The sequence below is a fragment of the Pelecanus crispus genome, chromosome 1 (genome assembly GCF_030463565.1).
Source record: "Pelecanus crispus isolate bPelCri1 chromosome 1, bPelCri1.pri, whole genome shotgun sequence".
Taxonomy (NCBI): domain Eukaryota; kingdom Metazoa; phylum Chordata; class Aves; order Pelecaniformes; family Pelecanidae; genus Pelecanus; species Pelecanus crispus.
The window spans coordinates 30,478,062-30,505,975 of record NC_134643.1 but is presented as its reverse complement, the minus strand read 5'-3'; the positions used below and the strand labels follow the sequence as shown (position 1 = coordinate 30,505,975).

At 39.4% G+C, this 27,914-nt stretch overlaps 1 protein-coding gene across 1 annotated transcript in view; it reads right to left on the bottom strand.

The window, feature by feature from the left end:
• The window catches only part of PPP1R3A (protein phosphatase 1 regulatory subunit 3A), a 39,716-nt gene extending 12,353 nt beyond the window's left edge, over positions 1-27,363 (bottom strand). Inside the window, 4 exon segments of the mRNA XM_075727655.1 lie at positions 13,527-14,186; positions 27,132-27,134; positions 27,211-27,263; positions 27,265-27,363. Coding sequence (XP_075583770.1) covers positions 13,527-14,186; positions 27,132-27,134; positions 27,211-27,263; positions 27,265-27,363 — 815 coding nt within the window.
• Between the last annotated feature and the right edge of the window lie 551 nt (positions 27,364-27,914).

The following is a 27,914-nucleotide window of genomic DNA, read 5'->3' as shown; positions in this document are numbered from 1 at the left end:
GTAAGAATTCAACCCATTGTTTTACTAACGTACCCCCCCACCCAAGCAATTGGCTTACTGGAAAATTACATTTAAAATATTGCTCTGTTTATACTGCTCTTAAAATACCAGTGGGACAGGGGAGAAAATATTAGCAAAACCAGTTCAGGGAGAGAAAAAAAATGCGAGGGAAAAAAAGCTGGTACTATTAAAAAAAAGTTTAAAACATAAGCTTGATTCTGGTCTCATTATCATGGTGAGACTACCACTGAAGATACATCCCACACACCCTCTGGGATCTAGATCCAAATCGTGTCCTGTCTCTGTCTTTGTATGACAAATCACGAAAGGGGTTCAGGAGATGCCAAGGATCATGGTGTGGATCTCCAAAGTGCAGACTTTGACTTCTCTTGTGAAGGGGTGTCCATAGTTAATTCTGTTCTATCACCCTCACTGAATATATGAGAACTAAGTATTTAACAAGTAAAGATAAACTCATTCCCTGCCTCCATAAGGCTCAGTCCAAAACTCACTATAGGGACAAGTCTCCTACTGATTTAAATTGATGCCCATGTTATCAACTGTTGAAGTTATAGTCTTATAATATAACGACTCCATGATCTCTTATCACACGTGGTTCCAGCACCCGATAAATATTAGTCTCAAACCCTGGTGCTCACAGAGAATTCACAGCCTAGCTGCAGAACAGGAGGTACAACCTTGGCTTGAAGCCATCTTTGTGCTTCTTGGGGCCTCACTTCACTGTGCCTCAGCACAAGCCAGATTTGTCAGGTGGCATGGAGATGACAGGGAAGCTGAGGATTACCTGCCTGTGCACCAGCATAAGAGGGCATATACCTTATTTCTCCTCTGGAGAATTTCTAACGTGGGAAACTGTACCTGCCGGAGGTGTGTCAGACAGCCTCCCCACCAAGCAATGCTTCACCTCTTATTTCTGGGTGCTTGAAAACTGAGAGGCCACAAAATGTCTTCAGCAGAGCCGCATGTGGTGGGGCATCTTTACGTGCAACCACCTATGGGTTGTGGAGAGAAGCCATTAAGGAAGTGCTCAGCTTCCCAGGAGCAGACCAGTACCATGCACAGAAGCTCCAGTGCCCCGTAGCACCCAGCAGTGCTGGCCACACTGGAGCCAGCCAGGCTGGTGGGCAACGGGATCTGACCTCATCCCGAGGTCTACCTGCAAGTTGCACCTACCCAGGCTTTGAGCTCCCTGCGGCTAAAGAAGAGAAAGAGCCTCGGTAAAGCTAAGGAGTGAGACCATTGTTATTGCAGGAACTGGTGCTTATTTCTGACTTGTTTACCTGCCCATTTTGTCTAAACGAAGGCAGAATATTATTTTTATGAACGGTATGCTCTTATTTGGAATTGACACTAATGAATGCAAGGCCCTTTCCCCCTCTTGTTTGTACCATCAAATTAATTAGCTCTATTGTGACATCAGTATTTTTCTCAAGCAGTTCAAGGCTTGAGCATTTTCCTTTCTTTTTCTAAAGGGCATCTTCAGTGCTCTTTATCTACCATAAGAATCATGCATCACTTGTATTTTTCACAACTAATGCTGTTTATTATAAAAACTGATTGTGATGTGAAGATTGTTATACTGTGTGGCAAATTGCCCAAACAATTACTGTAAATGCATGAGCCATAAACTGTACTGCCAAGGACACTGGTAGGTTAGCTCCTATAAAAGAAACAATTAGAGTCTGAGGTGAAAATAATAGAGATGAGATGACAGTTATTGAAAAGCCAGAACATCCAGTTTAATGTTGTAAATATAGGTTTGTGGATTACACTGATGGTTTTAAAGTGTTCATGGCTTATTGAATGGAATAGAATATTACATACTTTAGAATGGGGCCATAATTATTATTCCTTTTTAATTGTGATGTCTGATGCATTTGTGAGCAGTTGTTGAGAACATCCTCACATTATACTGATTCTAGTTCTAAATTATCATCCTGCTCCAAGGCGTTTTTTTTATTATTATTATTTTACTTTTTTAGCATTTTGTTGTTCAGGGTCTGTTCTGAACAAAGTATTTTCTCTTGAGGAACTTAGAGTGCTTAGAGGGTTACAGCAATAATTATTTCAGTTTCAGCCTACACACTTCATTGCTTTAAATCATCATTAGAGTTTCATCCCTCAGCAACTCCTGCTGAGACAGTCTTAAACTCCTAGAAACCATTAGATAAGAATAGCTTATCTTTATAACAATTTGTATATAAAGGTATTGATAAGAATTTGCTAGAAATTAAGGGAATACATTGTTTTCTTAGGAATCATCTAAATACAGAGTAAGGGGTTTTATCATTGCTAAAGGATTTCAATCATTCAAACCAGATTTGCAGTATAAAAAGATTAGGGTGCATAAAAAAAACCCTGTGCACCCTACAAGAAGACATTGGTCTTAAAGGTCTTTTCCAACCTAAATGATTCTATGATTCTATGTTGCGATAGACTGTGGTAGATATGAAGAAATTACAAGAAAAGTGACATTGCTGCATAAGAAAATTAAATGGACCTCTGCTCTTTTAAGATAGGACATAGGGATAAACCCCAATGAAATAAAATTCAAATATTAGACCCTAGCGAGAGCGCTAAACAACTGGACAAAGAATTATGACTGGCCAAGAAGGCAGGGGTGCTGGGCATGTAAAAGCACAAGTGGGGAGAGCCTGCCCAGGGTTTGCGAGGGGAGGACAAAGTGAGCAGCAGAGCAAAGACGACAGCCAGCAACAGGCAGGCAGTGTCAACACTGCAGCATGTGTGAGCTCTGAATTACCAAATCCATTAGTAGGGGCAGGGGGGAAGCAGTAAAGTGGCTTTGCAAGAAAGTTGCAAGGCAACTAAGTACTCAGCTGTACCACCTTTCAGGGAAACGCTCGAAGTCGATTTCAGGCTTTTACACACTGTTAAGAGAAGCTGATCGTAATGCTCAGTCGGGGCGTCACAGCTGTGTTGGAAAGCGATGGCGCCGGACTGAAGTTAAGGGAGGTGTTGGGGAGCAGAGCTCAGAGGGTGGCTGGGCTGTGGGCCTGGGCAGCTGGCTGCATCCTCAGGCTGAAGTTACTGCCTCCTGTGAAAACTCGAGGCAGAGTCCAGGGAGCCAGACCTCAGGCAGAGCAGAAACCAACAGCTGCACGAATTCCAGACAGACCAAGAAACTGCAGAGAACGGTGCGAGCGCAGCGTGGAGCATTGCTGTCCGTGCTGACCGCAAAGCAGAGGGCGACTGAAGCTCAGCGAGCATCGTTCCTCAGTTCTGGGCTCCTAACACACCCACACACGAATTTCTACTTGCCAGATGGCTTTACCTGAATACGGCCAATTCCTACCTAGGAGCATTTCGGCTTCAAATGATCCCTCTGTGTGGAGGGATGTGTGCCTGAACCACGACGTTGCTATTGCATGTCACATGTGTCAGTATCATTGCCTTCTGTTTATAAGTTTAATTTTTTCAGGAGTATTTAAAAAATAGAAGCACAGCAGGAAAATAATTTAATTTAAACAATGCAGAAAACAATAATTTCAGTTACATTGTTAGATTCCAAACCAATTGAGAGCACACAGGATAAGATTCAGAAATTAAAGCAAAAACTGCAAAGAAAATCAACAGCCACAAATGAATAGCTGTGTGAACATTCAGTAGAAATTACTGAATAATATTTGAAAATATGATGCCATTACAAGTGATCCTGTTAGAATGAAGCTGTACGTAAAATCAGAGACCTTATAGGCAAGACTGATTTTCTTATATGACCTTCAACTACCAGCAGTGTTAGAGAAGGCTCAATCTAGTTCCTAGCAAATAGGTGTCACCAAACAAACAGGACTGACGCTAATTAGCTCCTTTGTTGATAGTCAGGACACAAAGGATAGAGGCACGGAGATGGAGTGACCCACTCATCGTTAGAGCGGTAGGTGAGGCTGTTTGCACGCTGGCATGGCAATGGAGGTTTGCACTGCAGCTACCATTTTGAAACTACGCTGTGAATAAAAGACTGCATTATCAGGAGAGCCAGTCTAGCAACCTTCACAAGCATTGTGCACAAAAATAGAGCCACAAAGAACCTCTACTTAAATATTTGAAATCTGAGGAAGAGAATATTAATCTGTGGTATTTCCCCACCTTGAGAAAATACCCCTTAGTTTTGGTCATCGCATCTAAGAAAAGGGGCTGACACCAGAAAAGGAGAAAAGGTGGGCCAGCAAAAGGACAATAAAGGACTGTCAGGAGCTTCTACACAAGGAGAAATTGGAAAGGAAGTTTGGAAACCAAAGTGGAAAAAGATGCTCAGAATAAGTGGTATATAGTATGATTAATAGTATTGAGGGGGACAATTGATCAAGAGAGCAGCTGTAAGGGAATTTGAGTGTTTTTTTCTGAAAAGATAATTCCCAGTAGGGTTCAGGCAATGTTTGTAATAAACCTATTTTTATTAAGATTATTGGATTGGTGCTATCCAGGGGATTATATTTTCCAATTACTAATATTTTCATTTTTCAGTCTTAGTTTATGATTGAAGCAGGGACATAGGTGGCACAGAACAAAATGCATTGGCCTGGTTTGGGATGAGAATAATCATAGCCTCAAAGCAAGCAGAGTCCCAAGAAACTAGTCTTTATTTTCTAGCTCATTAAAAAAGACCTTGAATTTTAATGGCAAAACATTCATACAATTTTTTAAAAAATACAGGTTTATATCTGTCCATTTGAAGATTTTAGTTCCATACAGTCTGGACCAGTTTGGTGCCAGGCTCAAACCTTTAATTTAGCCTTGTCTATCCCCAATTCTCCTGACTATAGGTACGATGACTGCAGAAAAACCCATGCATAATGAGTCATTATATCTCAAACTAAGCTACAGAAGCTATGAACAGGAAGATTGCAACTTTTATCAGACCCTTTTATGGCTCTGTCATGATTGTTGTACCTTATTATGATATGCACATAACAATGTTGAAAAGAAACCAGTTCAGAAGTCTTTTTATACAGCTGTTTTGTACACAGATTGGTCAGAAAATTGCATAAATCCCTCAACAGAATGGCCTAACTTTTTGAGAAACAAGGAAATTCTTTAGGAAAGACTTCCCTGGACAAGGTCAGAAGATCTTTTGACAGCTCCATTGTGAATTAGTAATGCAGTACCTTACTATTGGGATGCCTATCTTCAGGGCCAGGCTACTGAAAAAGAGGAAAAGATGAGTTAGGAGTCAAGTTTTGTAAGGGCTAAGCTTGGCCTGAGGCCAGAGAAGACACTTCTTAGGTTGATATTTTGTCTGGAATGACCATGGTCAAATATCAAAATGGTGTTGTAGAAAGGAGTTGGGGGTAGAGTCCCCCTGTTCTTCTCTTGCTTTTTCTCCCACTGTTTTAAAAGATGGAAGGTGAGTAAACCAAGTACCGTCCAACAGGTCTTGCTCTTCTCCCAAGTTCTATCTATGTTGGATACATCTGAGAGGAAAAAGACCTTAACCTATGTGGCACCTGGTCTTTCCCTGGATCTCATGTGGAAAAAAATAGAGAAGGAACAGTCCCCTACTGCCATTTCAGAAGAGTCGTTTCCTTGAAGCTAACTGCAGTATCCTGAGGCACGTATGCAAGAAGTGACAGATGCCTTAGAGAGACTGTAGATAGACAGATGGCAGTCAGGTGAGACTAAGACACAGATACCATCCCTGAGGAGGAGAACAGAATGGGTCACCACAAAAAGCCTTAGCCAGTCATTCTTGAGAGGACAACTATGACCTAAATCTTGGAAAGCAATTGTAAATTCAGTAAGCATCTCAAGAGGATAAAATTCCCAGGGTTATCATGACAGGAAGAGACTTCTGGTAGAAGAAAAGAAGAACTTCTCTTAGAGAAAGACTGACAAACTCCCCAGCCCTCTACCACAACATGAAGTGATCCAGGCTTGAACATCTTATGCTTATCATCCAGCAGCCATAAACATTATTGCAGGGACAATTACTATGCATCAAAGCAAAATGTAAATGTAAATCCACTTGCACCGAAGTGCAAGGTAAGAAAAACCTGCCAGCTTTACCTAGTTCACATTCAGTTGTGTAGCTCAGTGCTCTTCAGTGCTCTTTAGGACTGCTATTAGTAACCAGCAGTAATAAATCTTTGGGCTTAGTGTCAGAGTATCAGCTGGTTCCACAGATCAGGAGGAGGTGGAGACACAGTCAGAAAACCAAGCCCCCCATTATGCTTTGGCATATCAACTAATATTTTCTTGTGTGTCACTGAAGGCCTAGGGATCAAATAGCCACTTCTGACATGCTCCCACGGTGTTTAAAAATTCTTATCTCTTCCTTTGCACTAAGGCAGGAACTACCTTTAACTTGCAAAGTATTTGTTTGGACCTTTTTTCTACCTTTTGTAACTGAGAAGATAACACACATTTTATCTTAAAAATACCATGGGCGATTGGTTCTCTGGACTTACACTGTAGCTGAATCAATTGCTTCAATTTCAGAGCTTTAGTGCTGTGGCTGGATCATGGCTTAAAGTTCATAATCAGAATAAACAGCTCAAATGACACTGGTAGTGAATGCATTGATTAAATATGACTCCAGTGCTCTCAGTTAATGTTTCACTGACTTTAAACACCTTTTCAGGACTAACATTTAGCCAAGTCAAGGTGAATGTAATGGAACAATTTTTTTCCAACTGAACATTTATGAACTGTGATACCTGAACAGTGGACAGGAGACAGTATTGAAATGGTCATTATATCAGCCTGGTTCCATTTGCAAAACAGACATCTCACTAAACAAAAGTCATTGAACAATGGAATACAGGAGTTTCCTTAACAATGTATTTCTATTTGTCCAAAGGTCCTTAATCACTGATCTGAAAGAGCATAGAAATAAGCTCTGGTCCTGTAAATATTAACATTCAAGGATAGTTTTACACATGCAGAGTTCTACAAAGTTCAGTGAGACTCCTGATATTCATTAAATTGTTTATTGTGCCTATTGCAGGATCAAGCCAGTTGCTGCATTAAAGACCTCTAAGAGTCAGTTGTAATAGTGTTACAGTATTGGCATATTTAAATAAACTGATGAAATTGTAGCAACTGCAAAAAAAATCTTACAAGTGTACAGCCAAGCAATGCATGTATAGTTACAAGTATGTACTTATCATATGGTTGAGAAATGATACTCAGATTACAAAGCATCAGCTTTATATGGTTTTATGCAAACAAGCAAAAAAGCTTTATAGCAACCAATATTTTCCATACATTGGAGCACAACTTTCTGTTCTGTAACATTGGTGAGAGCAGTTTCTAAGGTAGATCATGGAAGTGAGTGAGAAACCACTGATACTAATAAGATCCAGAGTAAATATTACACTAAGATTGTCAGTAAAGCAACATGTTATTTTTGTATGTTGTTACTTAAAAGTTTAGAAGCTTATTTTAATATTTCCAGTGCAATAAATGGATGGCACATGAGTAGCACAGTTCACAATCACCAAAAGCAAAAATGAGATGGTTTTTCAGTCTGCAGGTTCTCTCCAATTAGGAGACCACAGGTATGGTTAGCAGGTGTCTATTTGCTCTGTGCCTGCCATTCTCATCCATAACTTCCACCTGTTTCTTCAGCATTTCTGTGATAGCATTCAAAGCCTTATGCCATCAACTTAGATATCTACCTTTACAGTCTTTAATGTATTTCATAATTCAAATAGTAAGTATGCCAAGATTTTGACATATTATGATTAGACAGATAGAAAAAAGACCATTGAGCATAGTTCCTGGCCAAGTAGGATTGTTCCCTGTAGAACATTTTTTAGCCAGTTTATCTTATTTTAAGTTACTTTGGAGAGTCAGGCTGCAGCAATTTCCTTAAAGGATAACTCGAGTCGCTATTGAGAAGCACTTCCTAACACTCAGTCTCAGTTCCACAGCTTGCTTTTACCTTACTTCTCTGAATAATATATTTTAGACCACCTTAAATAATTATCCTGTGTCCCTGGTAATCATGGTCTTCAAGCACCTGGAGAAGTCTTATTTTGGTGCCAGCGCTACCCACTTCTACAACTGGCAAAGACTGGCAATGACCAGGAGGCAAGAGAAGGGCCGGGAATACTAGGTCAGATTGAACAGCAGAAGAGTGCTGCTTTTAGCTGGCTCCCTGTGAATGGATAGCTTCTCTAGCAGCTGCTCTCCTGGTAAAAACAGTGACTGCAGTCACTTCCTAATAATAGTAATAAACTTTAATCAAATCCCTTATCTGTATGCTGATAAAGGTGTAACCCGTGACTTGAGATGCCAGAAACAACCTTGAGATTAAACAGCAGTACACAAAGACGATGTGTGTTTTAACACCTTTTCTGCTCTCCTTTTCCCTTTCCGATTAGGATGGGCAATAATCAAAAGAAAAAGCATTAAAAGGGAACATAATTTAAATGCCATAGTTTAAGTGGACCTGCTGGGAATAATGTGGTTTTTCCTCATAGCAAAGTATATGCGAAGCTATTTCCAAACATCTTCCTCAGAAGTCTTTCATTTTTTAATCACATCACGGGTTTGCAGAAAAGGCCGAGAGGAGCCGATGCAGAACTGCGTTTCTCGGGGCAGCCTAGGCACTGGTCTGCCGTCTGCCTGAGGAAGACTGACTGGGCACAGTGCAGTCCTGCCAGGCTGGATCTTCAGCAACTTACTTCCTTTGGTTTCCATCAGAAAGGGGATGAGACAGCAGCTGAAGATGGGAGACTACTCATGCACTGAAGAAATTTTCTCACTGGCAATTGTTTTAAGACCATTCAGTCTGAAGCTGCTGAAGTTGGCACTGGTGGCCCACAGACCTGGGGTTTTTAATCTCTTCCTTCTCATCGCGCATTGTACATAGAGCGGCTCTTGTACGAGACATTGCCCTATTTTGTGTTCTGTTTTAAAGTGGCATCCCGGAGGGAAGTGAATTGATGTACGACCATTTAAAGAAAGGTACAGTCTGACAATTATGAAAAAAAGCACAGGACCAGCATCAGTTCAGAGTGATACACTTGTAGGCTCAGAGAGGTAAGAGGGGGAATAACTCTAACAGCTATGATAAAAATACTAGCTTCCCCCTTCCTTGTCAGAGGACAGGAGTCTAAATATATGTTTTAACCTTTTGTAAAAAAATTCTCATGCTTATCAGCCATTTTCCTTGTGCTCTTGCTCCCGCTGCTGTCTTGACAGGTGGCAAACCAGGACCAAGCACAGAAATGGGGCGCAGCCTCACCAGTGACGGGGGAAATGGTTGCAGGTCGTTATCACTGCGCCATGCAGCATGATCTACAGGAGTTTGCCTCATGCAACACACAACCAGTCCCTGTCTGATCAGACCGATGCAGGAGCCTGGGGTCCACAACAAAATCATCTGGTCCAAACCTGAGGACCAGGAGAAATTTGTGTTCAGAATCATTGTCCATGTCCTGAAAGCACGAGAGTCAAATAAAAAAAAAGAGTAGAGCTGATACAATTAATTTACATTTTTCTGAATGTTTAGATGTGTATATATGATAGAAATCAGGGTTGTTTACTGACAGAAGCTCTCTCTTTTCCAGTGACAACCTTCAAATTTTAGGAATCAATTTTTTTCAAAGTATATTTATATATATATAAAATATATATAATATATATATAAAAAAAATACAAAGTATATTTACAAGTATGTATAAGTTAAATGCACACTTCCAGATAGACTAAAACATAAACTAATTCAATCAAATGTTACTTTTTTCAAACTATATTTTCTGCCTGTGAAACCTTTCAATATTTTTGAAAACCACAAAAATTGTTAAAATTTATGTTGGAAAGAATTTTAGCTTGGAAAAATACAGTTAGAAGCAAATACTTTTTGAAAATTTAAGAGAAGACTATTTATTCCTGCCGAGACAGAGAAGCAAAAGGAAATGAAACATGTAATGAACAGGCAGGATTTTAAGTCATGTGGTTCTGAATATCCAAATCTAGACAGTTTTCAGCATTAACTATTCCATGCAGTTTTGGTTTTTACTATCATTTTTTTCAGGCACAACTTTTGAGGGTTAAGTCCATTTTTATTTTATTTCTTAATAATTGTGTCAGAAACCACCCCATTGCCCTCATTCACAGAACTTTGTCCTGGCTCATATTCTTAAGGGTAACATGATACAGTCATGTTGTGTTTCCTCAGTAACTTCCTCTGAAAGTGCGTATTATTCCTTTCACTTAACTAACGCAACTAATCCTCACTAATGACATTTAATGAGCCACACAAGTATGCCCTAGAGTGGATCAGACTCTCTGCTTAAAGAACATAAATCTTTAACAGTCCTATTTTTTAACTGAAGAGGTAAATTGCACAGTTTAAGAGAAAGTATAAATATCTCAGAGCCAAGATTTAAAAAAAAAAAAAAAAGTTATAACAGGTTTCTTAATTTGTAATAGGGGCCTAAATAAGTGTCCTGTTACAATATCCTTCTATTCAGATTGCTATAAAGAAATCTTTAATTTAAGATGTCCAGCTCGTGGGCATGGATAGCAATATTCCTTACCTGCGTATTTATTGTGTGAACCATAGGTAAACTTGTTATTACTTCTGCATATACCTGTTTGCATTGCTGCAGCTCCTAAGACAAGCTAGTTATGGTCCAGGACCCCCACTTTGCTAAATGTTCTATAATCATCCAGCACAGCATATACAAATGCTGCAGAGTTTATCATCTGAACATAAAACAAGAGGCAAGAGAGAGACGGGCTGGTGGAGGAGAGCAGGGAAACAGGCAGCACTGTTCAACGAGATATGAAGGAGTCATAGCACATCAGCAGCCTCACTTTGCCAATTTTGGGGGGTTTGTTTTTCTTGCGCTTTTTTCTAGACATCAAAGCAAAGGAGTTTTAATGAGGGTCTGAAGGAGAATAATGAGGTACTTTTGCAGATGTCTGCAGGGTGTTCCTCCTCACTCAAAGGGGCAACATGTACAAAGACGCTTTGAAAAACAAGTGAGCAATGGAGGTTGGCATCTTAGTTCTTTTGAAACGAAAGGCCCTGATGCTGACCTCATTTACACTGGTGAAAGCTGTAACTCCTGTGAAGTCAATGAAGTCCCTGTAGCATAAAATTGGTCCTGGATTACAATCTGCCAGAACTGTCTTTCAGAAGCCTTGGCGACCACTGAAACGGTATTCCAAAAATACTTTCAGCTCATTTTTGCATTTACTGTAAGGTTTCTTTACATCCTTCTGCCACTAAAGAGGGTCTGGAAAGTGCATGTTAGTTAACCCTTTGCCAAAAAGGTGTAACAGATCTTAATGTAAACAAGAATCTGACTACTTTGGTTTTAATATCACAAATATATGTGTGTATATGTGTATATATGAACAAATATGCAGATAAATGTATATATACATATATATATGTATACACAGACACACACATATACGTATATACATATATACATTCCTCTGCAGCCTGATATGGAGGGAGACAACTTTACACCCTGATTAGAGACAAGGTAATTTTATGTTAAGGGGTAGACATGTTATCTCCTTTCCCATTCATCCTAGTCTAGTGGAAGGTGTCCCTGCCCATGGCAGGGTGGTTGGAACTAGATGATCTTTAAGGTCCCTTCTAACCCAAACCATTCTGTGATTTTTTTAAACTACCTCTCTGTCTGACTTAAATATAATACATTTAGCATATACATGTAAAAGAGGATCCCCCATAATAAACACTTCCACTACTTATGCTAGCACTAGGTATGTCACAGGAGACTTTAGGAAATTAAACTCTTAGGAGTGATGCAACCTCAGATGCCCGCTTGTATCTAAATTTGCAGGTCAGTCCTGAAAGCATCTGGAAGCCCAGGGCTCCCTAAGTTAAGACTCAGCTCTCCGTGTCCATCATCTGCTCCATGTGGGCTACCTGAACTCAGGCTGAAGTCACACTGCCTGCATATGCCTGTGGCATTTGATATCACAGCCCTTCTGCAGGGGACCTCAGGCTATCTTATTTACCCAGGTCGTGTGACACTTCTTGAAGGACAGATACAACGGACAGAACCAGGCACAAATGTCAGGATCTGACCATACGGCAGGTAAAGGCATCGTTCCCTCTGCTCTGACATACGGCGATGTTCCCCCATGCAAGCATCATCATGGTGGCCCCAGAGCCAGGGCACTTATCAGGAGAGCTCTGTGGGCTAGCTATGAATCAGGCCTCGGGTTAGCCCCTGGGCTGCTCTTACACCACGGTGTTGATGCAGGCACTAAGCTGAATTGCGCACCTCTCCTCACAGGGCTGACGCGTGATTAGGGGTGGCAGAGGCTCTCAGCACAGTGAGTGTGGGTTTTGGGAAGGGAGGTTCTGCACAGGGGAAGCCCTGGCTGTCTCCCTTCTCCTTAAGCTCCCACCACTGCTGCAGTTTTTTTCCCATTTCCCCACCAATTCAGTCGAGGTGAAGAGCATCAAGGGAATCAAACAGCACTGCCTTACTTGGAAAGAGTATGGGAACTAAAAACTCAACATGAATTCAGTTCAGGGATCTAAGTATTGTAAAGGATGATGCAGGTAAACTATAGGTTCAGTTCTGCAGAACTCCAACTGATTTATAGCAAATTTTGGTGAGCAAAATTTGAGAATTAGATTTTCACACGCAATGTTGGTTTGCTCACAGAAAGAAGAGGAGTTAAAAACAGTTAAAAGCCCTAACGCTAACCCTAACCCTAACCAAAAGTCACTATTCCTGAGTGTCTCTCTTTATGTGGGGTTAAGTTATAAGTTACTGCCACTTTACTCTAGAATTAACATAGTAATTGCCTACATTTAATTAGAATAGTACATATGAAGTAAATTCTATATATCCTTTTTCTTAATATATTACCAATTCTGTCTTATAATTCATTATTCATTTCGCCATTTGTGAAACAGAAACATCAAGCAGTGGCAGGAAAAGGGAATTATTACCCTAGAATACAACTTGCAGAACTGCCCAACAACTTGCAGAAAAGTTTGGACCTGCTATTCTAATTGCAATAGGATGCTTCCCTAAGTTATCAGCTTCCTGAACCACCAGTGCCATTTCTGTTTTAATAATTGCATGTAAAGAATGAAATATGAAATAAATCATGTGAAAACCCAAGATTTGCTTTTAAATTTTTGTTGACTTACCAAGGAAGTGGATGTAAAGTGTTTTAACTGTACAGCTACCTCAGTCTGGAGCAAAGCTCTCACTGATGTCAGCTCAATTTGTATCCTACAGAAATCAAAATTGGTACACAGACCATAATTTATAGACCCTCACTCTACTTTTCAAATGAGTGGCATGCACGCCATATATTAAAACTATGTTCCCAACCAATCTGTCTGCAGAAAACTACTGTCTGATATATACCAGAGCTCTACTGAAAACAAGTCTTGGTCTAATTTATTATTAAAAAAAAAAACAATAGAAGAAAACAGCATGGGCAGTCTTAGCTCCAGCAAGCATGCTTAGAAAGTTAGCATTAGACAGCTATATCATAAATTACCAAAAGTTGAGGTGTAACCTCACCTGCTTTGTGTCGTCTTTAAGCAGCCTTTAAGATGTCTATCAGTAACCTCTTTGTGTGGTTTATTATCCACCTTGGGCACAGTTTCTTTCTTGTGACAAATCAGTGTGTAATTTTTGTCGTTGTTGTTTGCCCAGAAGGTACCAACCGATGTCTCGTAGCGTATACAGAACTCCACCTTAGCTCCATCCTTCTGGTAAGGAGGCACCAAAGAAATCTTAAAGCAGAACTGATCAGTTTCACTACCACAAGAATTAGGCATGAACTCTGCGAGGATATCGTAATAACTGAGCCAGTTATTCAGCGTCATTCGAACATACACCATTTTTTCAAAGGATACATTGAGGACTCGTATAATGCCATTCATACAGGTAATCCCAGGCAGGAACACGACTGACTCCAACAGTACTTTCTGCTCTCGCACTTTTTGCAAAAGTTCTTCTTGTGAAGCAGGTAACGTAAACAGTTGAGAGAAAAAATATTCCTCCTGCGGGAAAACTTCATCTTCTATGTCATCATTTTGTCCTGTATTTGGAACTTCCCAGGTATCAAACTCTTTAACAGACACAAGATCAAACCCAAATGCATCAGCAAATGAAACTTTTCTTGAGATGGTGGTGGGGGTATCTGCCTCCTCTTCCTCTGAAGAAGCAGAATCCCGCCTTCGGGGAAGTGGAGAGAAACGATGTTTAATGTCAGGTTTAACATCTTCATCCTCTGAAGAGAAATCATTTACAGTGGGGACTTCTAAAAAGTTAGCCCTGCTAACCTGACTAGGTCCTTCAAAAGACTCCATTGGGCTCTCTGATATAAACTGAAAGAGAACTGTACAGCTAGTAGCAGCTGATATTTGAGACACTGTGATTTAAAACAAGGATTAATGTTACAGTTGACATTGCAAAAGGGAGTCAGGCCTATTAATAGATGCTATGGTGTGTGAGCTATGTTGGCCTGTTCTCTGACAGTGTTAGGTGTTATAATTTCAATGATACATTTCAAATACTGCATTCCCTATTTTTATGTGGGTCTACATGCTAAGAAAAATAGTATTTAAAAATTAACTTCTTTGCATTGTTAAACTGCACAAATGGAGCTATTTTTAGATGATAACTTACGTTGCACAACAAATTCAACACATTGCACAAATGAGGCGCTATTCATCTCTGATTAGGATGTATACTGACTGCATCAGGTAAATAGTTTCTGTATTGTAAACTATTCCCGCATATATTTTCAAGGCCATTTTTTTTACAATGTTTTCAGATATAAAAGTGCAACGTCACATTCTGCCCTGGTGTTATACCATGCTGACTCAGTGGGCCAGATCCTAGGACTGTGCCAGCTTTTTCTAGCTAAGGGTTAGCCACCACAACCAAAATGAACCAGGAATGCTATAAAACACTGAAGTGAGTACACTGGAGATGAACTCGTAATGCACCACTGTAAATATGACTGAATTCACCACTAATTAGATTATGAAATCATCTAGTGCTAGACTGCGTTTAGCATCATCCAGCCAGAGAGAAAAGCAACTTGCAGGATTAACTTGTGCAGCCAACCCTGAAACACAAACCCTGTGCTACACAGCTATAAAAAAGAGGAAGAAACACTGTTTAAAGGGTTTTCAACCTTTGTGCAGGACATCTTCCCATGATATGAAATGAAACCGTGGCTTCTCAATCAACTTAATCAGTTAGCATTTAGCTTTTACCTTTATGGAATTCCACGCATGGGAAGATGCAGTCTTTATGGGACAAAGACAATAAACTCAACACATCACCTTTTTCCTTCATATTGCTTAACCTCTCCTGTTTCCCCTGTGTCTGTCTCAAAGGGTAAGCCTACACTATAATCTAATGGTGCAGTACGAGCTAATAAATATAACAGCACTTGCTTGGAATTAGCCATGTCAGAGACTGACAGCATTAGTGGCATCATCACAGATCCCAGCACAGGCTAGAAACCAAACTCTTCATTCACATTTCCAAATGGTTCAGGTCTTACGGGCCACTTTGAATCCTTCCCCCTGTAGTTACAGTGTCACTGGTAACTTTAAAGCTGACCTGGGTACATCTATTACCAGACAACAAGGTGAACCACATCTTACCACATCTTACCATGAATCCCCTTTTCTGATGAGGCATTCTTCCACACTATGAGAGCATATCCAGGTCTTACTGATGCTTCTCCATCTTAACCTCTCAATAGCCATCCCACATGCTATTGTAAAAACATTTATATTCCCCCAGCATCATCATACTTTGAGACAACATCATATAAGGAGAGACATAGAAAATAGCTTTCCTCCATAGACCACTTAACCCCTACCACAGCCCATAAACTTCTGGGACATTACTGATTTTGAACCAGTGCTGTACAATGCTGTATTTTTCAAAAAGGGCCAACAGTAAAATTATTCAAGATTTCTTGTTTAGAGATAGATGGTAGTGCTATCCAGCCATGCATTCATAAGTGTCTAAGAAAGGAGTGAGATCTCCAGAGCTCTCCCCACAGAAGAATCCAGAGTTTTTCTCAGTGGGATCCCAGAAGCATCACTTCTGCCTGCTCCTGCTTACTGCTCTGCACATAGCTGCAGAGCTGATTTGCTACATCCATGTTTTGGCTTTGCACTGTGTGAATTAGGTACAGTTTGGGAAATAAGGCTTCCTGCTCTAATGGCAACTCATTTTCTTCTGTCAACATAATCTAAGAAAATACTACTGTAGTAATTATCCAAACAAGGAGAACTTATTTATGACACTGTTACCCAAATGGTTACACCTATTTCTGTGAAAAGCCATTTCCCCTTTTTCATTCTGTATGTTTCTTTACAAAAAAGCTGCATAGACAAATGCAAATGGGAAGGTAACTTCCCTGGTGGACTCCAGTGGGTCATGGAGGTAAGAGGTGCAGGAAGGAGGAGGGCCGCCCACCAAGTACACTCTGGTGAAGGCAGGGTATATCTCAAACCAAGGCATACTTTGAGAATGGGTCCATTTCTAGTCAAAAATGGAAGGAGAAAAGCAGAAAAAGAAACACCATGGAAACTAGTATTGCTGCTAGACTGTATGAAAATAGGTCAAAGTCCAGTTAAAGAGGGGTCTGATCTGTTTATTATTTTTTGTTGCAATTTTTGTTTTCTTAATGCTTGCTGAAACCAAACAGTGATTTGTCTTGGTCTAGTCCAGCACGAGTTCAGTCAAGGAGACACTTTCCATTGGCTTCAGCAGGTTAGAAATTCTGCTGTCATGGTTTAACCCCAGCTGGCAACTCAGCACCACACAGCCACTCGCTCACTCCCCCCTGGTGGGATGGGGGAGAGAATTGGAAAAGTAAAAGTGAGACAACTCATGGGTTGAGATAAAGACAGTTTAATAAGTAAAGCAAAAGCCACGCACACAAGCAAAGCAAAACAGGGAATTCAATCACTGCTTCCCATCGGCAGGCAGGTGTTCAGCCATCTCCATGAAAGCAGGGCTCCATCACATGTAATGGTTACTTGGGAAGAAAAACACCATCACCCAAAATGTCCCCCCCTTCCTCCTTCCCCCAGCTCTATATGCTGAGCATAACGTCATATGGTCAGGAATATCCCTTTGGTCAGTTGGAGTCAGCTGTCCCAGCTGTGTCCCCTCCCAGCTTCTTGTGCACCCCAGGCCTACTCGCTGGTGGGGTGGGGTGAGAAGCAGAAAAGGCCTTGGCTCTGTGTAAGCACTGCTCAGTGATAACGAAAACATCCCTGTGTTATCAACACTGTTTTCAGCACAAATCCAAAACATAGCCTCACACTAGCTGCTGAAGAAAATTAACTTTACCCCAGCCAAAACCAGCACATCTGCCCAAGCCATCAAATCCCTTCATGCCATGATAAGGGCTGCAGGCTGTTCTGAAAACAAAGTGGTATTCAAATATTTATTTTTTAAACCAAGTAATATCAGTGACTTTAATTGACTCAGATTACTCTGTGCACCTGTAACTGTCTTGCTATTCACCGAGTTCAAATCCTTTACTTCTGTCCTGGATGTAAAGAAACATGGGAGCTGGGAAGCAAAGGGTTATTTAGCAGTTTAGCCTAAGTGCTACCACTGAGTGACAAAGTCTTCAGTCTCATGCCCTGAGAGAAGCATCGTGTACTTAGTAAGGTCAGTTAAAATAAGAAACAGAAAAACATTGTATAAGAAATAAACAATATAAAAGAGAGAGAAGATTCTGCCTTCACACAAGAAAGAAATATCACTGGTTATAAGGGTGGAGACCAACAAACATAGCTGAGAACAGAGGGAGGCCACACTCTGTGGAAAGCAACTTCCTATCCACAAGCTTCATCTTCTTCAGCGCAGAGGGGTAGAAGTTTATGTCTGTTCTCCACCAGATTTAGGACTTGCCTGGATAGTTTGTACTGGGTTAACCTTTTCATGACAGTGCAGTATTTTATCAAAAGTGTATATAGAGTTACACCAAAGCAAGTATAGTTATATGTATAAGAATTGCATTAACACTGTGAAAATATTGTAATGAAAATAATATCATTTGTTCTCTGCATCTTGCAAAACAGTGCCCAAAAATACCTAAATGAGTCAACAGAGTAACTATTTCCTTTCAGACTGTAACAGTACCAGGTAATTTTAGAACATTTTAATGGGACAACTTCTCTAAACACTTCTAAAGCCTCATCTTCCTTACTGTTTTTGAACACACCAAATTCAAATATTGAATCAAGACAAATGGCTTCTAGGTGTTCTTAAACACTGTTTAAGTAACAGTGGAAACAACAGATAGAATTGAGGAAGGCTGTGTATAAAATAAGACATGTCTATATGAGACAGCTTCTCTATTGAACAGCATAGTAAACGTTACAGGAAAGAACGTCACAGAATTAGCAGGCTTGGGACTTAAACACACAGCAGAGCAACAAAAGCAATAGCCAAATAGACCTTTAATTAACAAATACTTGCACCTGCCTACATTTTTGGCATATCTATTATTAGCACTGGCCAGCTGATCTTTCTTGGCCTTGACTGGAAAGAGAAAGAATATACCTTTCTGTGTCAACTGCAAAACAATTATGTCTTAAGCATGGGCTAAAGATGAGCAGTATAAAATCTGGTTCCACTTGGCTTCCTAATAGTGTATTCCCTAGTGCCCCAGAAAACTGCACTTCTTCAGCTGAGAGTTTGAGATATATTACTTACTTCACTGTTATTAAATATATCTATCAGGATAAGGCATAAAAACATTTTCTCCTTGCACAGAACACTATTCTATCTGACTGTTGAATGGTCAAAAGTGCTGAACAAGAGGTAAAAGAAAGATTTTAAAGGTTATATCCCGTAGAAAAAAACATTGCTGGCACATTGCAAGAGGTATTTTGAAACAGCAATTCATTCTTAAAGTAGGTACAGCTAAGGAAGAAAGCACAGCATTTCGCTTAAGCAAGATTTTCACTCTAAATTACACATGATTGAAGTTAAATATCAGTAATAAAGACTGAGTGAGGACAAAGGCTGCCCTCAAATGTTTTCTGCTCTTAGTTACAGATTGTATGCGCTGTCAGAATTTTTTTATGAAACTTTGTCCTATGACTGCAACTGGTCTATTCTGTGACCCAGAGTAGAAACCAGCTCACTGTTTAAAATTTCTGCTGTTTTCACAGTGCCAAGCATAAAAATTGCAGTCTTTGTAAATATATATAAAAAAAGAAACATTAGAATTATTGCAAGGGGATAGCCCGCATTCAGACAATCACAGCTAAGTCACTGACAAAACTCTCTTTAACCTAAATTGATGACAGAGAGCCAAACACTGACAGAGGAAAAGACAATCTTTGTGCAGTGAAAATTCAGAACAGATTACATTACTGCAACAGAATTTCCAAATACTCTGGTTTACCCATTAATCTTTTCAAGAACGTTTCATTTATTGACAAATCAAAAGGATAAATAATTTAACGAGTCTGGCTAACAAAGCTGGGCCCTTCTTTGTTATGGTGTTTTGTGGGAAATCTCAGATTTCTAACCATCCAATGTCTTAGCAGCACTGTAGAGAATGCAATAACAAAAATGCTGCTTTAATAAGGTGTGTGTGGATATTTGAAGAATCGGCTTCCCCGGGTTGGAAAAAGACTGTATAGTAAGACTAGACAGTATGCTTTCCCTGCCTCTGAATCTGCTTTTCAGATAAAACTGGACATTAAGCCAGTGAAGGTGGTTGTCCCTCTAATGTGAAAGCTTTGCAGACATTTCAGGCAGTGACAAGAAGATTCCCACAAAGAATAAGGATGAAACAGGGAATTTGCCTTACATTTTTCAGAAGGAACCTTGATTTGGGGAAAGAGAGAGATTTTCACCCTTTAACCTTTAAAGGCAGGACTCAGAGGAAAACAAAAGTTAATTCCAGAAATAATGTGGAGAAAGGAGGAACAAGCAAGATGCCCAGAAGTATGGGATGAATGCTTTCCTTTAGGGCATATCTGAAAAAATAAATCTTCATCTCGAAGATCAGGGCTTCCAGCCCTTCCAAATGTATCTCCTTTTGCTCACCCTTTTATCTTTCCTTCCCTGTAGAATCTTCTTTTACTCACTGAAAGGATTGTTCATCTGTTCAAGTATGGAGCCCTTTCCTACACATTTTTTCTTCTTGCTTATGATTTGAGTTCAAGCTCATGCTTTTGACTTTTGGGCATTTACTACATTTAAATTTCTGAACTCTTCAGTCTGGCTCCCTTTAATAACCTCAGTTTCCTCAGTTTCTGAAAACCTGCCCTTAAAACTGAAAACCATAATAAGATGGTTTTGCTTATTCTTGATTTAATGTGGGTATTTGTAGGCACTCAAAGACTAGTCTCTGTGCCTAGTCCTTCTTTAAAATCCTCTCCATTTACAAAGTCACTACTAAAATAGCAGAACATGTGTTTGATTCTGTGTTTCTTTGTTGGAGATATGGGGGAAGAAATATATAGTCCTCGTCACAGTGAGTGGCATTTGTTCTCCAGTCTGCAACTGCAGTGTTCCATAAAAACACAAGTCTCAGTAGAAATAACCTAATAATCTATAGCAAATCCAGTATTTTGAATTGCAATCAAACTTTTGATGTTATTATTGTAGGAACCCCTTTAGGCATGACCTGCTTACAGTTGCAGCAACAGAAAAGGAATGATTTGTAACAAATAGTCTAAAGTGCCAGATCACACATTTCAGAGCTAATCTCAGTAATTTCTGCTATGATCTGGCAACCATTCAGCTGCAAATAAGAGAGGAGGAGAACAAGCTGGGTAAAGTAGTTCATCAGAGGGTTATGAAAAGCCACCAGTAACGGAAAGATAATGGCAACTTTGGGATGTGCCAGGCAGGGAATTTCTGGTAGGAATAGAGCAGGTCAAATGAATGCCTTCAAAAGAAGTCATTGCTGAGACTTCAGACCCAGGAAAAACAATTAGTAGCTCATCATGTCATCACTAGGATTTTTGAACAGCCAAGGCTGTTAAAATACCAGGTACATCCCATTCACAATGGTTAGTGGAAAAGTCCTCTATTAAATCTTGCAAGAAAGTAGGTGGCAATTCTGCGCTGACACAGAAATGCTGGATAACCCATGTGAACAATAGCATTACGAGTCTTTTTTCCTGATCTAAAAACATTGTGGCTACCAACTGAAACATAGGCTGGTGGATTTGAAAGCCTGAGAAAAGGCTTGCAAGTGGCCAATCAAGATGATCAGCCGGGATGTGAACTTTAAGCTCAGAGGGAAAAGGATCAGTTTAATGGGTGTCCTAGTCCCACCCACCCCACCCCTTTTGCCAGAATTAATATCTGAAGGAAGCAACCAAGAGTTATTTTCAGAACCCATCAGAGCCTGAACAATGACATCAACTTCAGCCTCATAAGGTTGAATTGTTGAGGCTGTCATTGATACCTCGAAACATGGATCTCATTTGGGAATATGTATTTTGAACATCAAAAGTGACCCAAAAGAAGACAATGCATCTCCTGTTAAAGTTTCTACCGCTTTTATTTTCTTTAGAACATATTTAAACATATTTAATTACCTTCCTTGGCTAATCACATGAGAGGAGTCCTTAACAGTGTCAGACCTCAGGAGGCTGAGGGCAATGTCAAAATTCAAGCAACAGTTCATGCTTTGAGGGACGCAGAGCACAATGCTCACTTCCTTGGAGTGGTACTTTTTCCCTCAGGTGGTTTCCTGGGTCAGCAGGACGGGTCACATGCATACTCAGCATGAAAACTAGTTGCACAATTGGGATCAGAGAGTTATTAAGGAAAACTGGGAGCGGTTTGTGGATTTTTTGTGCTTTAATTCAATTTCACCAAGAATAGGTATCCTGAAGCTACAAAATTTGATAGCAAGTTTCATTTCACACAGTACTTTCTTTTAGTGTGTAAAGCAAATGTTTGTTGTACTAAATAAAACACGTTTGACTAAGTGTGGAACACAGGAACCAACATGTTGGTTTCAATTTGTTCTGCATATCACTGGAGGGTCTAATCCTTTCACAACTCTATCTAGCCACCGTCAATTTTTCATTAATCATTATGTTTCAATGGGGAACACTGAAGGGTGTTTTCTCAGATTATAATGAAGTGAGAGGCTAACGTCATGGTCTGTTTATCTTCATACTTAACACAGTATAATTATTTTGTATTTTTTTTTATTCAGCTAGGACTTGCACCTTGACTTTTGTAAACATAGGCAGTTCAGTTTTCATTGTTGACTTAACAGAGTATAAAATAGGAATCTGGGTATGTGAGAGCAGCACATTTAAAGTCCAACTTTCATTTCTCCTGCTGGTTATTTTCAGTGGACCAGTTATTCAACTGACAACTTGCAGTAACAGGACGCTTAAAATAAATGCTAGACTTCATGCTGCTATAATGAGTGAAGACTTTCTTGAAAACAATGAAGGAAATCCAGACGTCTATACAGTAGGAGGAGAAGAAGAAGGAAAACTGGTTCACAGGATTCCACCCCGAATTCTCAGCTCTCACATAGGTGACAAAAATGGTCTTTCTGTGAGTGTGGATGAAGCAAGATTTCTGGAAAAACCACCCCTATCTTACATAGCCTTAATTGCAAAGGCAATTCTTTCTTCCCCTACAAATAAACTGAATTTAGCTGCTATCTACAAATATATTGAAGATCATTTTCCTTTCTACAGGAACAAAGGTCGGGGCTGGAGAAACAGTGTAAGGCACAACCTTTCACTAAATGATTGTTTCATCAAGGTGGGAAGATGTGAGGATGGCAAAGGAAACTACTGGAGTATCCACCCATCAAATTTAAATGACTTTGTTCACGGGGACTTCAGGCAACATCGAAGGTCAAGAAAGCGAGGGCGTCAAAAGGAGCTAGAGCATTGCCTTGCTGTGAATTATTTCATGCCATGGGAACACTATCCTTCCTACCCAGCACCAAACTGGCTTTACCAAACACATTATTTTATGGATCCTCTGTGGAAAATGCTGTATGCTGATAGACTGCAGTTTGTGCATGAATACCAAAAATGGAATGTAAACAGTGATTTAATCATGGGGAAGTTTTCACCTCCACTACAGACTGATAAACCACAGAGCATTTCTGTGGACTGGTTTTATGGATCTCCTGCTACTTCAGTTATGCAGCAGAATATTTTCCTAAATATTCAGCAGGCTTTCCCTAATTCCCTTTTCTTCTCTTCTCAAAAGCAGCAGCAAAGTGAAGCATTCAGACACATCTGTAAGTACTAGAAAGTACTTGAAGTGCAGTAACTTCGCAGGCAGTTCTCTTTGGGACTCTGTCAAGATACAATATGTTAATATATATTGCTCAGTTTTGAACATTTGTATATGTTTAAAGACAGCGAAAGAGCTTATGTAAGCCAGTGATTGCCAATGATTATTACCTAAGTGTATTTGCTTTGAAATTATAACAATGAATACTGGTTTTAATAATGCTACTAGGAAATACATAGATTATTTAGTATAAAAGTAAATCCATTAGCACTGATTGCCCAATAAAACTATTTTAAAATTGTCTTTTATTAATCATATTACTGAGTGCTACTGCTCTATTAGATTCAAATTAATACACATGTATGCCTATTTATAACTATCTATTAAAACATGCACCCATATGTTTACTTTTATGTTGTGTTAAGCAGCAAGCATTAATACATTTTTCCTTTGTCAGTTGCGAATGTCTTGAAATGCTATTTGTCACCTCCCATACTGTTGGAAATAAGAAGTGCATTATACTTCTAATCACTTCATTTTATATGTTAGTTAGGACTTACTTGGCACTGTTAATTCCAATGCATTGTATTGATCCAAAAATCACTGTACATTTATGTATCTTTAGCAGTTAAGTGGATGCTTGCTTCTGTTTGAATAAATGTTCAGATGAATAAATATTTCAAGTGATATAGGATTGCAATATTATCTTTAATATGTTTTTGAGTTCAAATTTTGTTCTTAAATGCACAGCCACATATTAATTAACCTACTTAAATGACTAGTTAATGACAGCATGACTAATTACGAGTTTACCCATTAATTGGATACGATCCATTTTTCATTTTTCAGATAATGTCACCGATGCAAAATTGCTTAAGCTTATATCTATGCTTTTAGTTTACGTAGTCATATGTATGTATGTGGTTGCTTACATAGTTATAGAGTCGGTGATGATATAAAGCACTCAAATATATTTGTTAAATATATGTATCTATCCAGGAGCCTCATTGTAACAGGAACTTTTAATCAGGAAAGAGTAATAAGAATTGTGGTGAAAACATCCAGCTTCTGCTAAGTTATAAACTTTCAGAAAAACTTGCTTTGAAATATTTGCTCACTGAAAACGTAGATTTGAGTAGTAAAGCCTTAAAGACTCTGCTGTGCCTTAGTCACGAAGAACCCTAGCGTGCGGACAAAACTTGGGACTTGGACAAAGATGGGGGAAGGTGGGGTTCAGAGGCGTCCAGATGGGGAGAGTGGGCTGAGGAAACAATGGAGATAACTGGGGTTGGAACAAGGAGCCCAGATGTGCTGAGCAAGGAACTATGAGAAGCCTGAGGAATACAAACTGTGAATGCCAGGCAATTATAATCAGATGAGAATGGAAGCTAGGGATAAAAAAAGTCAGGTCAGTTTTAAGGAGTAGCAGGTGGGAAAAGTCTCTGCCTGCTACAGTTTATGTACTAGAATGCCTGGGATGGAATTTAATATTCACAGTTCTTTAGCTGTCAGCAAATTACTTTAAAATTACACAAGACAACAAGTCACTCCTGTTTGTTCTCACTGGTTCCATTAGCTTACTTAGCAAAAGCTTGTGAAGTGCACCTGAGGATATTCCTAGAAGGACACACTGCCATTTGACTTCATCTTTCCTGCTAAATAAGAGTTGGAGGAGGGGAGTAAGTGTATAACCTGGCACTTTGCTTCAGGTAATGTGAACTATTGCTTAAGAGGATATCCTTTGAGCCTGGAGTAATCGTTTTCATTTGCTCTGGAAAAAGAATTGCATTTTACCAGATTAGTGACGGTGGTGGAAATGTGGCATGTACCAAGCGATACGCATGCTTCCAGATCTTTGTCCCAGTTTCCTGTGGGAATGCGACAAGAGGAACTCACATGCAGGAGGACACATTGTTCTGCTCAGATGCTCAGATTTTACTTGAAGACTACTTTGAAATAGTTTTCATACCACTAGTGGTACACATACCGTAGCCTGAGAACTCCCATCTTAGATATTACCAGTCTGATTATGTAGCTCTTAGTATGCTTTCTTATGTTTTTTTTCAATGTGTTTTAACTTTTTGCTTGCTTGTGTAGCATGCATGCATGCAGTGCAGGAGGATTCTTTTCATGTAATGAGCAGCTATTTATTTTGTCCTTATCATTCAGCGGGTATCTGTGGCTTTCTTACTGTGCGTAGTTCAAACACTGCTCTGAAGACAAAATTACCCAATCACTATTTTGTTATTATCCTTGAAATCCATAATATAATTTACTTTCAAAATATCCTGAGAAGAGGAACACCTTGAAACATAGGCTTAAAAAGACTGAGGTCAAATTTACACACTCACTTTGGACATCACATTTGTGAAATCATTGTGTAGCATTTTATGTGCTCAAAGCCCAGCTCCCATTGCCCTGGCTTTCAGCTCTGAGTGTTCAGAACATTTCCAATGATCCCAAGCACCAAGGAAACCAGTGACCATCTGTGAAAAGTTTGATTTCAGTAAGTTGTCCAGAAATACTGCAGCGGGTGAAAGAGAGGAATCCATCTCTTCAAGGCAAACCTCAACTGCCATAATATAGACAACATTTTTTCTTCCTGTAATCCCCAAGCAAGTTTGCTAAATACGTTCCAACTTCTGCAACAAAACCCAGCACCTCTTCATTACACAATTCTAATTAATGTACAAAACAGGTCTACTTTGGATATTAAATAAGCAAGGGAAAAATAGACTTTTTCATATAATTAAAGGCAATATGGTAATGCCTTCAACCGAGGCAAGGGCCAAGTTAGGAATGCACAATTTAGACAAGATGCCATTTTCTTCCCCCTAGCTTCTGAAAGCTTGACATTGCAATCTTAATAACGTTTTTCATCACAGCTGAAGGGGTAGGGTTAGTATGTCATTTTGTGATGAAAATGTCAAAGTACTAATTTGCAAACAACCTGAAGTAAAAATTTAAAAGCAATAAGAAACAAATCAAGTTATGTATTCTACCTGATTTGCAAACCCCCAAATCCACTTAACATATAAAAATAAATAATTTTCTGATCTTGAAATATTATCCTACAACTAGAGAGGACAATAAATTTCTGATACAGGAAATTACCATTTAATGAGAAGACAGAAATGTTCTTGAAAATTAAATGGATGAATTACATGCATGTACAGGAATGTCTGAGGCAATACATGAGGTATAAGAGAGTCCTTAGAAGTAAAAACAACAGTTACAAAAGCTGAATTACAGAAAATCTGACATGAAAAAAATATCCAAAACCTGCATGTTGACAACTTCAGCATTTTCCAGCTGAAATGCATTAGCAGGGTTGATAAAAATGTCATGAAGTCAGAATCTCAGCATTTTGACCATTGCCACCTCTGCTCTGCCCATAAATAAGACAGAGGTCATCTTTTTACAGAGGATCTACTTTGGGAGTACACAGATGAAATGCCAGTGTATGACATAAATAGCTGGAATGGAGGTCACGTATGCTCTCATAAATAAATACTGCCAATTGCTCTCCCTTTCTTTTTTGTGCTAAAGAAAATGACTTCTGCATAATGAAATTATGTTTGAACCATACATTTGCTAACATTTTCAATAAAATGTATCTTAATGATGAGCAGTAAGAGAACTCGGCCTGAACATGAGAACATTTTATTAACAACACTTTATAGGTAATAATTTTAAGCCAGATAATAACATTGCCTTTGCAGTCGACCTTCACCAGTTTATACAAATATTTACTCTAAAAGTTCAATAAAATGTCTCAGCCTATAAAGCCCAGAAAGTTAGTATACAGTTTAATTTCTGATACATTTGCTGCCTGGCACAACTGCTGACTCTGAGACTTGTCTTCTTTCATATTGAAAATACCCACTGTCCAGGGGCACAAATAGAAGCTTTGCAGAAAAACGAGCCTCCAAGCTGTACAGCCACTCAAACTTATGCACACTAATTTATCCATTTCTTGTATTCCCTGCAACAGGTCATGGAAGACAACTCTCCCCTTAGGAGGCAGCAGAGCACAAATACCTCTTCCAGCGTCGTGAGGCTTGTGTACACGGATGCATGAGGGTATGTCAGGTTTGGCCTGTAGTGACACCATGAGGGAAAAAAAGTAAAAAAGGAAACACTCAAAGCCTCTCTGAGAGTTGGTGTGATTTGAAATGCGATTATGAATATGAAAATGGCCCAATCACACAGGAACAATATAGCGTAACTATAGGACACCGCTATGGCTGATTCATTTAAATGTGCCCTCCTGTACCTAAAGCTTTGAATTTCTTTGAAGTGTAATTTTCACCAGGACCTTCCTAGGTTTATATTATCTGGCCTGTGTATGTTAAAACTATGCAACAATTATAACATCCCTAATCTTTATTATATGCCATATAGTGATAATTACTTGCAAATTTAATTCCATCTGTGTTAGTAAGGTGTAGCGTCATGCCAAATGAATCATGTGGACATAGGTCAAACTACACAATTTTTGTACTATAAACCAAGTTGTCAACCTTTTTGCCAACACAGATTCCTGACCGGGTGCATCCAAGCACCTGAAAAATGCCCTGGAAGGGCCACCTCAAGTGGCAGAAAGCCCCTGTAGCACCCACATACCACCTTACCTCAACAGTACTTTGGCACCGAGGATGAGGC